The 17,823-nt window shown below is 42.9% G+C and overlaps 1 protein-coding gene across 2 annotated transcripts in view; it reads left to right on the forward strand.

The window, feature by feature from the left end:
- Positions 1–17,611, forward strand: part of SLC41A2 (solute carrier family 41 member 2) — a 93,495-nt gene extending 75,884 nt beyond the window's left edge. Inside the window, exon 11 of one of the 2 annotated variants that reach the window (XM_090043184.1) lies at positions 15,548–17,611. In XM_090043184.1, the coding sequence (XP_089899310.1) occupies positions 15,548–15,733 (186 nt within the window). In that variant the 3' untranslated portion in view covers positions 15,734–17,611. Of the gene's footprint in view, positions 1–15,534 lie in introns of both variants that reach the window. The other variant, XM_090043185.1, reaches the window with a different exon arrangement.
- The last annotated feature ends 212 nt before the right edge of the window (positions 17,612–17,823 follow it).

Below are 17,823 nucleotides of genomic sequence, written 5' to 3' on the forward strand. Positions count from 1 at the left end.
GGTGCAGTCGGAAGAGCAGGCTCCCAGCCCAACCGCCAAGCCTCCGGCCTGCGCCCAGGCCCGGGAGCCTCCGGGAAGGGCCTGCTCCGCTGCTAACCTTCCCCTCAGGCCCAGAAGACAATTCAAAACTGACTTTTCAGACTGGCAGAATAGATGGCAAAAATGCAAATACACATTTGAAGCAGATAGTAAACCAAACAAAAAGACTGCAAGTCCTGACTCATTTTTCAGTTACAGTAGTTCCGTAGCAGTGCAACTTCACTGACCTCAGTGGGATGATCATGCCTGATTTCAGGATGGTATAGAAAAGAGGATGAAGTTTGTAATTTTTCCTTTTGTGAATGATCTTTTCTTTTCTGTCTCCTTTTTTGGCCATAGCATATTTTGTAGTTGTATTTTTGTGGCTGAATTGCAGCATTTCACACTAACTTTTTAGTGGTCTTAACAAATGTACAATCAGGAACCCCATGCTTCTGTTTATCATATAAAAATTACACAAAATTAATTATCCTTGCTTCCATTTTTCTCAATACTACATGTAATCACATTCTTATATAGTGTTGTAATTAAAGGTTTGCATACCTCTGATTGCTAGACTTGAAATGACTCCTTTCCTCTTCAAGTCACAATTCTTCTCTGCCACCTTAATCAGTTCTGGTTGTTTTATTGTCTGTTGCAACTGTAGGACTGTGGGCCTCCCATACTCTTTTACACTTAATTTTTTTCTATTTTGACATTAAACTGATTAATCCGGTGCTCAAATTCATCCTTAGCCCTTCATTTTCTCCTCTGCCTTTGATAGTAGTGAGAAGCTAGAGATGGAAAACTCATTCCTGTTTGTGACAGGAGGCTGTCTTGAGACCGGTCCAAACATTGGCCTGGCCACCGGACTTGCCTGCCACACCTTTGATATAACTGAAAAGCTATTTCTAGGTGGGAAGCTGCCCATTTAATGCCCTGATTCCAAGGGCATAATACACAGCTTCATACCACCCCTACACCCTGTCCCATGCTTCGCAGATGCCATCACTATATGGCTTCGGCCCCACACTGGACCCTACTATATTTCAACTGGCATTTGGACCCCAACCTGGATCCCTCATACTCAGATGGCCTAACCTCCGCCATCACCCTGGGCTGCAAAACTCCTTCTCAACAGTGGCCCCTCTGGGACCTTTGGCCTTGCAGGCCCTGGCCTCACCTCTAGGCCGGTCAGCTTCTGGAAGTCTCTTGCAGCGGGCACTCTGGTCCTTTGACCCTCATGGTCCTGGGCCCCAACACTGACCATTTGAGGTTCTCTGGGCAAGTTCTTGAGCAGCTAGTTCTCTCTCACATACAGGTCTGCCCTCTCGGGCCCCTCCAAACATTGTTCCCACTCTCTGGGCTTGTGGGCCACATGATTACACTGGAACTCTACTCTGGCTGGCTTGCGCACAGTCCTTCAGGCCCCCCACAAATCCTGCTCTATGCAGCCTTCAGCTCTCACTCTGCACCCTCACTGTGGCTTCTGAGCCTTATGCCCTGTGGGCCGCAGGCTCCACTCTGTAGGTCTTGGCCCTGGGCTTTTCTGTTGGGGTGTGTTCCCTTAGCCTTTCCCCATCATGGGGCCACCTACAAGGCAGCAAGGGCTGAGGCTTCCTGACACCCCATCCTCACCTTTCACTGGGGAGACACAGGTGTGGCACTTCCTGGGGACTCTCCCTCCACAGGCAGCCCCACCATATCATCTAGCCCCAGCAGGATGTAGTTTTAGGTCATGCCCCAGGACCAGGAACCTCCTCCATCCCCATAGTTCCTACCCTGTCCTCCAGGTGTTCTGGGAGCAGCAGATTTCTGGTTGGGTGACATTCATCCCTCAGATCCCTGCAGCAACTGCCAGGTCAGGTCCTACAGCCTGGGCTTATACTGAGGCTGCCCAGACCTCCTCCAATCCAGGGGCCCTCATGCAGTCATGTGACTGCCTAATTCGGCCCAACCACATCTGCTGGCTGCTCCACAGCCTGCTCAAGCCTCTTAAAGTGGCAGGCACAACCTGTACTCTGCCATACTGCTCTTCTGCCCTTCCTTTAGAGGTGTGCATAGATCAACACACCATAACCTCAAACAGATTTTTTTTTCCTGGGGCATCTTTTTTTCTTGTTCTCAATGCAGGCCTCTTCAAGGACTTGGTTCTTACCCTTGCTTACACATGAAGACTGGAAAACCTTGCAGCTAATTGCTGTCATTTCAATTATCAGCCAAACACATCAAATGACAGTCTCTTAAACAATGTTAAGATCTACAGGCTAGCCCTATATCATGCTGAAATATAGCTTTTAAAGTTGCTGAAACTATCAGTACACCTACCGTATTTTTCGGACCATAAGACGCACCGGACCATAAGACGCTCCCCTCCTGGAGCCTCAGTCTCCGCGGCAGCGAGTCCCTCCTTCAGACTCCTGCCCCATCTGTTCCGGCCGGCCATTTTTATTGCCCGCTCCCGGCCACCGGCACGGGCGCCGGCTTCCGGTCTAAACAAGCGGCGGATGTCCCGCTCGGGCTCCGCCGCCTCCGTGGGCAAGCTCCGCCCCGTCTCCCCGGGACACGGCATAAACAAGCGGCGGGTGTCCTGCTCAGGCTCCGCCGCCTCCGCGGGCAAGCTCCGCCCCGTCTCCCCGGGACACACACCTTCGGACCATAAGACGCACCCTCGTTTTCCCCCCACTTTTGGGGGGAAAAAAGTGCGTCTTATGGTCCGAAAAATACGGTAATTTTAAAAATACAAAGACCTACATTTTATCAGTCTATAGATAGTCAGAATCCAGAAATCCCAAAGGTAGTAATTGGTTATAGGCTCCACACTGTTAAATGGGTTTAATATCTTATTGCTTTGACCTTTCTAATTCATTATTCCTCCTATCCATTTAGGGCAAAATCTGTAGTTGAATATTTGCATTTTTCTATGATTATGGCTGCTTGATTAATTTATTTTGCTTTTCTCTTGTATATATATTTAAAAAAATCTGCCCAGTAAATGTAATGTCATTTTCTAACTCTAAAAGCCTATTGAATGTTTACAAAATGTACTGAACTAAATAATTCCTGAATTTCAGTTCAAATCCTTGTTTTTATCACATCACCCTATATAGAATTCTTTAATAAAAAGAAAAGAAACCTCCCACACAAACTACCAAAATAATGTTGGAGAGAAATTGAGAAAAGTCAAGGAGGTTCCATTTTTGCATTCAGAGCTTTGTGCGTATGCATTTCCTGTGTCAAAATATACTTTTGCTTGGTCACTGAAATATCATTAGTTTATCTCAGAAATGAATTGCTGATGATTTAAATATTAATCCTTCTGCTTGGGAGCAGAGCTTTGTCAGGCTGTCTTTAGTATTCTTCCTCAGAGACAGTTATCTGTCCCCTTTTGACCTCCCACTGCTCCAGGACACGTTTTACAAAATCATCACCCTAGTTTTGGAACAAAAATAATTGTTTGTTGATGGCACCAAGAAAAAGAGATAGTGATGCATTTAGTGTGCAAAGGGTTGAAGTTCTGTATGGCCCACAGCAAGTTCCAGGAATACACAGTGCAATCATTCTGCACTGCAGTAGAACCAAGATATTATCTCACATTAACAACTCTGTAGCATGCATATCTTTGTCTCCATCATTTAACCACATACAAAGATACCTAATCTTTGCTGTTGATATCAAGGACAATTTTCATGGCTCCTTTGTAGGGGTTCGGTATCCAGAGTGCTTGTGAAGTATGTGATAGTTGTGGTAGCCAAAGACACTCAGAAGAAATTCCATATTTTTCCTTACCTAGATATGATTGGTTTAGTGCAATTCACATTTCTCTGAGCTATTCTGGAATCCTTTAAACATACTGGGATGTTTAATACATTTCTGGAAGAGATTGCTGATGCCTTCTCTCATTGGGAAAGAATATTTTTTTAGAGTCTTGTGGAAGTTGTGTCCTTCCCAGCAAAGTGTACTCAAAGCAACATTCACAATATTGTTTAAGTATGGAAAATTAATTTAATATTGCATGGATTATTTGTTCCTTATTCATTCAGCCCTCAGAATCGGTTTTAGTCTTCTGAATTTCAGTAAAAGGAATGTTGGTTACTATCTCCTCTGCCAGAAGTGTGGTTGAGTTATTTGCACTGTTATGCAAATATTTATTTTAATTGCTCATAATGACAGGGTATTATTCAGGCCAACTCCTGGCTTTTCCCATAAAGTAAACTCTAAATTCCACTTGAATAAATTAATTAATCTTCCTTCTTTTTGTCCTTATTTGTCCTTTCCAAACTATAGCATTCCTTAGAGGTTTTTTAATACCGTATTTTTCTTGAGTAGTATTCAGGGCTTAGTAGAGTCATATTCCCTAACTGGATTCCTCAAAGACACAAATCAATGGAAAAATGCTGGCACTGTAAGCTATACAAGTGTCGCTGTATTTTCAAAGGTGGGGAGCTTCTGGTATGTTAGTCTTTGCTAAAGACAGGACCTATCAGTTTAAAATCCTGATTTCTCCACGGCAACATCCAGAGGTGCCAAGTACGTGGGGGCCCGAGGGCCCTGGCCTGCCTTGGGAAGAGGGCTGTCACCTGAAATGTGTAAAATTTGCCACATGTCCATCATCTTAGGCCCCTCCCCCTCAGCACAAATAAGTCAGCATCTATGACAACACCCTTACATTCTCTGTTTAGCGGGTGCTCAGTTGTCTTCCAGATTGTCTTTTCTCTCTTTTACCATGGTGATGACTATCTTCTTCTAGATCACCTTTTCCTCTCTGGGTGTGATCCAAAGCCCATTAATGTCTAGGAAAGGTTTCCATTTAATTCAATTTTACATTAGAGGGCACACTTTGGGCATACTCTGGCTTACTCTATCACACCTCCTCCTGTTCATCTTGTTTTCCTCCTTTTTTCTCCTCCCCATTCCTGGTGCCTTTACATTTTCCCATTGTTTACTTTTTTCCATACTCTGCTATTTTTTCTTTGATTTTGTAGATTTAGTTTTGTAGGATTTTAAAAGTTGGGTTTGGGATACTCACCCCAACTACATCATGTGCATTACTCTTAAATTACTGAAAAACACAGTCTACATTAATTCTGCCTTTCTCTGGAGAAATCAGTAAGACACATTATGAAAAACATACATGGGTAAACAACCTCAGTCAATGGGATATAATAACTGTATTTCATGATATAATATCACATTGAAACAGTAAGAGCAGAAGGTAAAACAGCAGGGAATTTAGCACTAACAGCAAGTCATAGGAAATCTTTCCAACTCTTCTCCATGCAGGGACACTGAGCACTAGTAATATTTCTGAGTAGTATTGGCTCCAGACCCATCTTATGGATGAATGTTAAAGTGACTCAGATACTGAAATACTGAACATACTAATAATATGTAACCAAATTTTGCTCATTCATATTCTAATTCCATGATTACATATATCTTCATAAAAGGAAAATAAAACTCTGCGATTTATGTAGGAATATACAGAGACTGCACATAGATGTGAGTATGGATAGAAGTCCTATCATCATGTACTTGGCATGTATTCCCATGATGAAAGCATGAGGCAGTTCCACATACCATCCCAAATGAATATCATAATAAAACCCCTATAGAATGCCATTGCACATCATAATGTATTCATTTCATGCTATATTTTACAGGAAAAAACTGCTCTGAAAATGTTTTTAAAATGTTTAAATGTTTTGTGTTAACTGGGGCTTTGCTGGATCTTTCCACTGCAAAACCAATTGTCTTAATTGCCATGAGTACAAATAGGAGGGTTTCCTGATAGTAAAGGTCTCAAAAACTGATACAAAAATAGCTTTCGTATGGCCAAAGGAAAAAAAAATAAAGTTTAATCTCAAGACCTGAAAACATTAAAAAGCAATGTTTAATTCATGTTTCCAGTTAGAAAAGGAAGAATATTTTTTTCCTATAACGCTCCCATTTCGGGGCTTCAAGAGCCAATCAGATACTGGACTATAAATGTTAGGCACATGTATTTTTAAAATATTGGCATGTAATCTAAATTTGAATCAGAGGCAGGTACCACAGACTTTAACCCCAATTTCATATTTTATGCTTTTGTATTGCTTGCTTAACAATTTGTCTTCAGGGTCATTTCTTCAGGGACTAGGCTTCTCTTCCCAATAATTTTTTTTCCGGCTTCATCCATTTTTCTAATTTCCCTTGATTTCTGTTGCCAAAGAGTTTTTATCCAATTGATACCAATGCCACCATACTTGCTAACTTTAAACATGAATGCATACGAGCACTAACTTTGAAAGTCTTTTTGAAGTCCAACTTGATTGTGTCTTTTGAGTCAATTCTGTCCATTCCCATTGTAAATTACACCAAAATGTTAAGCAGATTAATTCAGCATGACCTCCCTTCTTGTCTTTAAATTTCCAAGATATTCCCTTGAATGACTCAGAATCTTTCCAGCTGTTCTCCTTTTAATGTCCCTGATCAATAACTGTTGGGTCTCTCATTACTAAAGTTATTTTTGTATGCATGTATGTAAGACACTTAGTTTTTACTTTACTTGACTTCTACATGACCATCAATTTGTCCTTTCTTTAGTCTTGTATAACTCTAAGGATGTCTTTCAGTTTTCTAATATTGCCCATCACTGTTCTAAGTTAATTTCTGTGATCTCTTCCTCAAAATGCAACACGTATTTGCAAAATGTCAGCCTTATGTCTTTTTCAATATGTTAGTCTCACTCCGTCCTTTCATTTTCTGTTTTGTCTTGCCAATTTCTATATGCCATCTTATTAATCAGCTCTGCTTTGCATTGTATCTTGTTAGCATGCGTTCTATTTTATTGCTCCCTAAATGAACTTGAAGAAACACAACACCAGTTTTCAAATTTTAAATATGTCTATTCTTCAGAGCTGGTACAAACTAGAAGTCCACTGTATGTTACACTCTTTGCACTAAAGGGACCAGTTTACTTTCCACTAACTCTGGGAGTACAGCTTCTAAACAGCCAGGACCTCACACCCCCAAGTTGCATGCTGCATGGACAAGTCCCCATTGCACTGTGTGCTTGCCCCTCCCTCCCCACTGCAGTACGTACCTGTGCAACCACTGCAGTGACCCTGAATGTGCACTGCCCCCACTGCTGCACCATGTGGCACCAACCTCACCATGAGTACCCTGCATTGCACCACTTGGGTGAGCACAGAATGCAGAAGCCAGAGGAGGGAGGGGGACCACAAAGACTCCAGCTGCTGTTGCAGCTGAAGCAACGGGGAGTTGTGGCCAGATGGGATGCTGGGAGCCACAACCTAACTCCCTGTGGGCCACCAGTTGGACAACCCTGCACTAGGTCACCTAGTAATAAGACTTTGTACTGTTCCTGAGGAAACCTGAATTTTTCTCAATAAGCAGTGATTTTCCACTCTTCACATAGACAGGACATAAATACCATGTAGGGGTTAATATTCAAGTTAAGTCAGTTACTTTATTTCTTGCAACACCCTGAGGCTAAATTAACATACAGTCATTGAATAGGAGTTGAAAGGGACCCCAGGTGGTCATCTAGGCCAACGCCCTGCTCAAAGCAGGACCATCCCCAACTATATCATCCCAGCCAAGGCTTTGTCTAGCCAGGTCTTCAAACCTCCAAGAATGGAGATTCCACAACTGCTCTGGGTAGCCTGTTCCAGTGCTTCACTTACCCTCCTACTGGGAAAGGCTTTCCTAATACCTAACCTAAACTTCCCTTGCTACGACTTGAAACCATTGCTCCATGTTCTGTTACCTGCCACCACCGAGAACAGTCTAGCTCAGGGGTGGGCAAAATATTGCCAGTGGGCTGGATGCGGCCCACGAGGCCATTCTGTCTGGCCCATGGGGCCCCTAAAAAATTTAGAAAATTAATATTCACCTGCCCTTGGTTCCTGTCAAAAATGAACGGAATAAAGGGCAGTAGGACCCAAGGGAAGCCTGGTAGGTTCCCACAACAGCAGGGCCCACCTGGCCCCACCCCCCAGGAGGCTTCTGGCCTGTGGCTGCCCTGCGCTGGAATCTCAGTTAAGTGTGCAGAGGGCAGGGAAGGAGCCTGGGGAAAAGCTGAGTGGGGAAAAGCTGAGTGGGGCTGTCCGGAACAGGCATAGGCAGCCCCAGGCGGGCTGCGAGCAGCTGCAGTGCGGGGTGCTGGGCACGGGGCAGGGAGGGGCTGCTTTCCCCCCCACCCATGCTTAGCACCACCTTGTAACCTGGCCCCACTGCCAGCCTGGGCCCCATGCTGGCTCTGGGCTCGCCCGCTGGTGCTGCATGGGGCAACAGCAGCTGTGGCCCTCCTGCTTGCCATGCCAGGCACTGTTTGCCACCGCCATGGGTTGCCCAGCACGCAAGCTCCAGGTGGGCAGCAGTAGCCAACACTGCTCAGCGCAGCAAGCAGCGGGGGCTGCAGCTGCTGTCACCACCCACAGCCCCAACGGGCGAGCCTGGAGCCAGTGCAGGGCCCAGGCTGTCAGCAGGGCTGGGTTACAAGCTGGTGCTGAACACAGGGAAAGTGGCCCCTCATCTGCCCCATGCCCAGACAGCAGACAGCCCCTCACCTGCTTGCTCCAGACAGCCCTGTGTGGGCTGCGAGTGCCTGCAGCAGGGAGCACCAGCCATGGGGCGGGCGAGGGGCCGCTTTTCCCTGTGCTCAACACCAGCTTCTTCCCTGCTGGCAAGCAGGAGGTCACGGCTTTGCGCTGCGCTCACCTGTACTGCAGGACTGGGGGGCACTGGGAGCGAGTGGGTGGGGAGCCAGTGGGAGCTCGGGGCCCACACTGGTGTCCCGGGGCCAGTGCTGGTGGGGCTCAGAGCAGGGTGGCAGGAGAATGGGGTCCCAGCTGGCAGGGGCTCTATGGAGCTAGCTCCCCACTCTGCTCGTGAAGCCCCTGCCAGCCTGTGCCCTGCTTTGGGCCCCACCAGTGCCAGCCCTGGGACATTGGTCCCAAGACATTGGGACATTGGTCCCAAGTTGGTGACTAGGGGGCGGGGCACCTGTCAAGGAGCAGGGTGCCTGTCAAGGGACGGGGCTACCCATGCAGCTCTCGACAACCTGCCAAAACTGGGTAAGTGGCTCTCCACCCAAAATAATTGCCCACCTCTGATCTAGCTCCATCCTGTTTGGAACCCTGCTTCAGGTAGTCGAAGGCTCCTATTAAATACTCTCTAAGTCTTCTCTTCTCTAGATTAAATAAGCCCAGTTTCCTCAGCCTCTCCTCAGAAGTCATGTGCCCAAGCCTCCTAATCATTTGCCCTCTGTTGCAGTCTCTCCTATTTTTCCACATCCTTCATGTAGTGGGGAGCCCAAAACTGGACACACTACTCCAGATGTGGCTTCACCAGTGCTGAATAGAGGGGAAGAATCACTTCCCTCAATCTGCTGGCAGTGCTCCTACTAATGCAGCCCAATATGCTGTTAGCCTTTTTGGGAACAAAGGCACACTGTTGGCTCATATTCAGCTTATTATCCACTATAAACTCCAGGTCCTTTTCTGCAGAGCTGCTGCCTAGCCAATTAGTGTCCAGCTTGTACTGGGCCATGGTATTGTTCTGTCCTGAGTTCAAGACTTTGCATTTGTCCTTACTGAACCTCATGAGATTTCTTTTGGTCCAATCCTCCAATTTATCAAGGTCTCTGAATCCTAGCCCTACCCTTCAGTGAATCTACTACTCACCCCAACTTGGTGTCATCCGCAAACTTGCTGAGGGTGCACTCTACGCCATCTTCCAGGTCACTGATGAAGATATTGAACAAAACCGGCACCGGGACTGACCTCTGGGGCACTCAACTTGATGCTGGCTTCCAACTAGACATAGAGCCATTGACTACCACCCTCTGAGCCTGATGATCCAGGCAATTTTCTATCCCTCTTATAGTCTGTTCATCTAACCTATATTTCCTTAGCTTGCCCACAAGAATGTTTTGGGAGACTGTCAAACGCCTTACTAACATCAAGGTATACCACATCCACTGCTCTCCCCACATCCAGAGAGCCAGTCATCCCAACACAGAAGGGAATCAGGTTGGCCAGGCATGACTTGCCCTTGGTAAATCCATGCTGACTGTTCCTAATCACCTTCTCCAAGTGTTTAAAAATGGATTTCTTGAGAATCTGCTCCAGGATTTTTCCTGGGACTGAGGTGCGGCTGACCAGTCTGTGGTTCCCTAGACCCTCCTTTTTCCCTTTCTTAAATATGGGCACTATATTTGCCCTTTTCCAGTCATCTGGGACCTCTTCCAGTCACCATGAGTTTTCAATGATGATGGCCAGTGGCTCTACAATCACATTGGCCAATTCCCTCAGGACCTTTGGGTGCATCCTGTCCAGCTCCATGAACTTGTAGATGTCCAGGTTTTCTAAATAGTCCCTAACCTGTTCTTTCATCACAGTTGGCTTCTCACCTCCTCCCCAAACTGTGCTGCCAGGCGCAGTAGACTGGGAGCTGATCTTGCCTGTGAAGACTGAGGCAAAGAAGGCATTAAGCACTTCAGCCTTTTTCGCATCCTCTGTCATTAGGTTGCCTCCCCTATTCAGTAAGGAACCCACACTTTCCCTGATCCTTCTCTTGTTACTGACAGAGTTACCCTTCATGTCCCTTGTTAGCTGCAACCCCAATTGTGCTTTGGTCATCCTGACTTCACCCCTGCATGCCTGAGCAATACTCTTTTACTCCCTAGTTGTTTGCCTAAATTTCCATTTATAAGCTTCCTTTTTGTGATTTAGTTTACTGAAGAGTTCCGTGCTAAGCCAAGCTGGTCTTCTGCCATACTTGTTAATCTTTCTGCACATTGGGATGGCTTATTCCTGCACTCTCAGTAAGGTTTCTTTGAAGTAAAGCCAGCTCTCTTGGACTTCTCTCAACCTCTTACTGACTTCCCAGTGGACCCTGCCCGTGAGTTTGAGCAAGTTGAAGTCTGCTTTTTTGAAGTTCAGGGTCCTTACTCTGCTGCCTTCCTTCCTTCCTTCCCTCAGGATCCTGAACTTGATTATCTCATAGTCACTGCTGCCCAAGTTGCCATCCACTACTACATTCCTCACCAATTCTTCCCTGTTAGTGAGCAGCAGGTCAAGCAGAACATGGCCCCTAGTTGGTCGATCCAGCACTTGCACCAGGAAGTTGTCCCCAACACTCTCCAAGAACCTCCTGGATTGCTTAAGCACTGCTGAATTGCTCTCCCAGCAGATGTCACTGTGATTGAAGTCTGCCATGAGAACCTGGGCCTGTGATCAGGAAACTGCTGCTAACTGTTTGAAGAAAGCCTTATCCACCTCATCTGCCAAACTGACTAACACCATGACTGAAAGGGACCTAAGGGTAGTAATAGACCATAGTAGGAACATGAGCTGTCAGCACGATGCTGTACCCAGCAGGGCAAACAATACACTAGCAAGCATCAACCGATGCATCTCAAGCAAAACCAAGGAAGTAATTCTTCTGTTTTACTTGGCATTGGTGAGACTGCAGTTGGAGTACTGCAGGCAGTTCTGGGTGCTGCACTTCAAAAAGGATGTGGAAAACCTTGAGAGAGTCCAGAGAAGAGCCACCTGTATGATCAGAGATTTGCAAGGCAAGCCATACGAGGAAAGGCTGAAGGACTTGGGTCTCTTCAGCCTAAAAAATAGAAGGCTGGGAGGGGACTTGGTAGCAGCTTACCGCTGTGTCAGGGGAATACATCAAGGGCTCAGAGAACAACTGTTCACCAGGGCATCCTTGGAGAAAACCAGGAGTAATAGCCACAAACTCCTGGAAGACTGTTTCAGGCTTAATACTAGGAAAAACTTATTCATAGTTAGGGCTTCCAGACTACGGAATAAACTCCCTCCAGAGGTGGTGCAATCATCCAGCCTGGAAATCTTCAAGAGGAAACTGGACGGTCTTGCTGGGGTCACCTTACCCCAGTTGTCTTTCCTGTCTAGTGCAGGGAACTGGACCTGATGATCTTGCAAGCTCCCTTCCAGCCCCTCACAATCTATGAACCGCATCCTCCTGGTCTGGTAGTCTATAGCAGACCCCCACCACAACATCATCCTTGTTGCTCTCCCCTCTGATCCTAACCCAGAGACTTTCAACAGGCCTATCTCCAGTTTCATACTGGAGCTCTGAGCAATCATATGACTCTTTTACATAAAGCACAACTCCCCCTTCTCTTCTCTCCTGCCTGCCCTTCCTGAACAGTTCATACACGTCATTGACAGTGCTTCAGTTATACAAGCTCCCACCACGTCTCTGTTATTCCGATAATGTCATAGTTCTGTAACTGTGTGAGGGCTTCTAGTTCTTCCTGCTTGTTTCCCAGGCTCTGTGCGTTCATGTACAGGCACCTGAGGTAACTAGCCAATTGCCCTAATTTCTAGGAAAGAATGAAAGCGCCTTCCCTGTTATCCACTCCTGCTTGTGCTTCCTCCAGGTTATCCACTTCCACACTTACATCGGGGCTGTGGTCTGCATCCAGTCATCCATCTCCAAAGTATGAGCTGTAAATCCTCAGGCATCAGAGAAGTACTACTTTTCCTCCAAAAAACAAAGATGACAACAATCCTAAGGTGTCATTAAGTTTCAAAGTTAGCTCTATGGCAGGGGTTGTTAGCTGAGGGTACGCGAAAAGGCCTTAGGGGGTACATGTGGGTGGGTGGGGACGGAGGAAGCTTGCACATGGCATCTACCATGCACTGCCCCCCCGCAATGCCGTGTCCGGCCGTGCACCACACACCCCTCGCTGGCCCACTCCACATCTGGCCATTGGGGGTACACTGATCTGCATCCAGCTACCAGGGGAACACTGATTCAAAAAGGTGGACCCCTGCTCTATGGCAAGTGCCATCATACAGCTGGCAAGTCATGCATCAGCAGAGCAAGCTGCAATTCATAGTTCATCACAAGTGAATACAGCAAGTTGTGCAATGGTGTTGGCATTGCTGGGTTATATATTGTGCCCGTATGACTTAATTCCTCCAAGAGCAATTATTCAGGTCCATTCAAAGGCCTTAATTCCCAGATTATTTGCACTGCTTTTCTCCCCAAGTTTAAATTTCCCAGTTATCTTACAATAGGAAATGTATTGACCAGTGGATCCCAAACTGTGTTTTGCAGATTCTTGATGGCCTATCATGCTGATCTGTCTTTAGATTTCATCAAGACCCTCAACTCTTTTTTAGTTAAAAGTTTGATATGGATGCGTTATGGTGCATGAGAAATGTAAAGGGTTGACAGCAGTCTTTTGGTCCAAAATGTCTGCAGCCACTGACACAGCCAATTTGGTGTTCTTGGTTCTTTAAATTAGAGAAGTATATTGTGCACTGTATTTTTGAATACAGTAAAAACTGATTTCAGAAGAGTTCCTGAATGCATATAACTATCGCTGGTTTTCAAGTTATGGAGTCTTCTGTGTAGGACCTGTAAAGGGATGTTAATGCATATCTCTATACAGACTGTTTTTGTCTGTGATAGAAGAAGGAGCTGACTCAAAGAATCTGAGATAGTCTTCCAAAGAAAACATCTACTTTCAGTATATTTGTTTGCATTCCAGTCAGCACATCTAGCACACGCATAATTAGCTTAGACTACAGAGTTGCCTTTTCAGAAGACATGTTTATATAAATAAGTTATGCATATTTCATAAAGAAAGAACAGGGGAGTATTTGGTCATTTAAAAAAAAAAGCTTAACAGGTTTATAATTTTAAAATATGCTTTTGTAGAGCAAAGCATGAATTTAATTATCTGTTACAAGAGATTTACCTTTTGTTTTAGAGATAATTATTTTATAACAACTAGCCATTTATATTCAGCATTGTGATATTTTCTATATTTTTAATGTACATAATTTCATAAAAAGTTCTTGTGAGCCTTCAGTCAATATGCCCGCAACTGGCAGGATACATTTTTATATGCTTTTGATTCTAATTTAAAAAATATATATATTCAGTAAAATAAAATGAATTATATAACTTTTATCCTTTTTGTGCTACACAGCATTTCTTCAGCATATATAATAGATTTTTTTTGTACCTGTCCAAACTGATAAATCATAATTCCTAAAGGTCTAAATAGCTAAAAAGTCAGATTTTATGTATGTTTATTTTGGTCCAAGCAGCTCCCTCTGACAAGACAAAAGAAAATAGAGACTCAAATCAGTATGCTTTCCTCCACTTTTCTTATGCCATATCATGCCAGTGAGCCTGAAATTCATTCAGTATTAGAAAATTAAATAATAAATCCCTCTTTGGACTGGATTAATGATCACGTACATGTTAAGATTGCCTCTTTTAGGTGTTAACTCATTTGCAGCCGAGAGTGATGTTTTTTAACATAATTTGGAGGATAAAATAATTCGAACCTTGGTGTAAGAGTACAGCTTTCCTAGAACCCACAAAATTGGAACCAGTTATACCAGGGTTAAAACTGGTACTTCATACTACATACATTCATTCTTTTTGTTTCTTCATATCTGGATGACAGTGCCCTTGATCTAACACACTAATTCTCAACCAGGGTGCTGTGGTGTGCAAACACGAGTCACAAGATAAGCCCAAAGATTTCATGTAGGAGTTTATAGCATTAAATGCATTATGATCTGTCGTGATCTTTCTGAGTTCTTCTCAGCAGAAAAATTACTCTATCACTTTTCTGTAGTCAAAAATACCCCAGTGAAAACTGAAATCTGGCATTGTCCATGGCATGCCTTGAATTTAAAAGGTTGAGAACCATGGATCTGACCAATGCTCTTGAATTTCGCATTAGATCTAGATTTATATGGCAGTTCTGCTTTCAGCCCAGCCTTGCCATTTGCTCTCTCAATGTCAGGCCAGCATCCCTTGTGGCCTTCAGTCATTTTATCATTAACCAGCTCTCCAAGGTTTGGTTTTCAGTGTTTCTCAAAATTTGTTATTGAAAATATCACTGCAATGTAGAACAAACTGCTATGTTGTTGAGAAAAAAGGACAGAAACAAGCGTATGACAGCCAACAGTAGCCATTTCTTTTTCACCCCCTACCAAGTCAGCACCTGGGGCAGTTGCCCCTACTGCCCTTCCCCCAAGTGCATCACTGGTTTCACATCCACATTGAGTTGGCTTGGGTTGAAGACCATAAGAACAAAGTTAAGCCAATTCCAAGTGCTTCTTTCACTGGACAAGAGTTAGGTCAGTTTTGCACACTTCTGAAAATACCACATATGTTATAAAAAAACCTAGAATGCAGTTCCATACAATAAGTCTACATGCGTTTTTAATTAGACCTCATCAAACAAAACATTGGCGAATTAGTGACATAACCACCAATGGCCACCTTTTTGTGATACTTCAGCTCATTTTCTCTCTCTGTACCTTCCTTTTTCCATCAGGAATTAATCTATTTATGGACATATTACTTTTTGAAAAATATATATTCCATAGTGCTAAGTACTATTATAAGTAATTCTGTTGGTTCTTATTCTTTATTTAGTATACTTTAATAATACAAAATATATTGTAGTTAATATCCTTTAATCATTTTAATCTTTAGTGTTCTATCATAGGTATTCACCCTGTTATGGATTGCTGACTGGATGGTGCACCATTTCTGGAAAAAAGGAAAAGATCCTGACAGTTTTTCCATTCCCTACCTTACTGCATTGGGAGATCTACTTGGAACAGCCTTATTAGCCATAAGTTTTCACTTCCTATGGCAAATTGGTGATAAAGATGGGGATGTTGGAGATTAATTGTACATATGGACATGCTGATTTTCCTACTAGATTGGGAGGAAAAATAGAAGATAACTGCTTATCATTCCACTTCAGTGAATGCCACCACAATTGGTCCATTTGATATGAGTATTTTAAGTCAGTACAGATATTAAATGGCCTTAAATAATGAGATTTTGGGGTCTGTTTTGTCTTGTGTTTTTTTTAAACTAAGAAGAACAAGAACCAGAAAGATACTTCAGATTTTCACACCAAAAGTGCTGCTAGTTGAAAACATATAACCAGATAAAAAGACACAGCAACCAATCTTCTGCCAATTGTTTTGTATTAAGAGAACACCTTTAAAAAAAGAAAAGAAAAAAATAATTCATTTCATATAATGTAAAGTAGAACTTCTTTGATTGCCCACTTATTAATGAAGGGGGTCAACAGCAGGTCAGTGGCTTGGCCTGTCTTTCTCCCCTCATAAATTGGGTACATATTTCAAATCACAATCCAAAAAAGGTTCACTGATCCAAAATAATTCACAGATACAGATACCACCTGACGATATATATGTTCCTAACTGCAATTTTAGAGTGAATTTCTCCAGTTGCTGCAAGCTGTACATGAGGAATAATGATTTTTGTTGATTATTCAACATCAGCCCTGATCCTGAAATGGATAGTCACACGCTTAGTTTCATGTACATCAATGGGCTGACTTGCATATTTCATATATTAAACACCTATGAAAATGTTTGCAAGATTGGGCCATTCTCAGTTTCTTTTGGCCACGTAATGTATTAGCCCAAACACATAAGCAAAAACAAATAGCATGATATAGACCTGATCTGTATTACTGGATATAAGATAGAAAAACAAAGTTTCTTTTTGGCTGAAAAATGTGTTTGTATTTGGCAATGGAAAAGAAGCTTCTAATATCAATATTATTGATAGTGTCTTGACACTGACATTTGATATACGTTAGGGTTGTCAATACTTCCATTAAAATAATCTACTTATGTTGGTTAATTCAGTTTAAAGTATTTGCCTGAATTGAAACTTGAAGGTTTATGAGATTATGTTGAATCTTAATTTTTTTTAAGCAATATGATTTTTTTTTAAATTACATAAAATGTTTTAAAAATATGGGGCCAGATTTTGTCATCTGCTTTTAAGCAAAAGTCTCTGTTGTTGTCAATTGAGATTTCTGCTTAAAAACTCTTAGCTTAGTATGTTCCAGAGAAAGCAAAATTACTGGGAGGAATGATTTTTTAATATCTGTATACCTCATTATTTGAAACATTAAGTTTGTCAAGCGATTAGTCTAATTGGTACATTGAAAAGTACAAGCATTAAACTTGGTAAATACTTATATAAAAACCTGACTATAGTTCAGGGACAGAAAATGATTCTGTCACTTAAAGTGCACATCCTAAATACACAATTCTACAAAAAAATCTAGTTAATTATTAAACATGCTCTAGCTAAACATTTTAAAATTGGAGACCTAAAATTAGTCACTTAAATTCAATAGCCCTGCCCTGACATTTATTGTAGAGGATGTTCTGCGTATGAGTTTTCCCATTGATAATGGGACTACTCAAATGTATGAACTTACGCATATAAATAAGTGTTGACAGGGTTGGGCTTTAAGACTCTTAAAAGCAGTCAGCCTTTTTAGAAGCACTTGCATGTTCATGGAAATTCAGGGTGTTTGCAATTTTGAAGATTAAGTTAGCGACTCTGATGCCTAAAAATGCATTGAGGTGCCTGTCTTTTGACATCCTTGTTTGTTTGTTTTTTAATTACATAAGTTTTTCCTTAAAATTATGAGTATCTACTTGATTGGAAAAGATCATACATACCGTTGTGTCTTCTAATTATGTGAAATAAAGATGAAATATCACTTTGACTTTAGGTTACTCAGCTTTTGTTAGTTTATATTAATGTTATTTAAAATAGTTTCTTGCATGTAGTATGTTGGAAACATTCGTATTAAATTGCTTACAAATGAGCTAAACTCAGCTTTTGCTTTAATATTTTAAAATAGACTGTTCTTATTCTAGGCCCTAGATCTAGAAACATTTACAATATTTAATCCTGGTAGAACTAAATAGTCACAGC

This window comes from Crocodylus siamensis, chromosome 4, assembly GCF_052110815.1.
Source record: "Crocodylus siamensis isolate JL-2025a chromosome 4, ASM5211081v1, whole genome shotgun sequence".
Lineage (NCBI taxonomy): Eukaryota > Metazoa > Chordata > Crocodylia > Crocodylidae > Crocodylus > Crocodylus siamensis.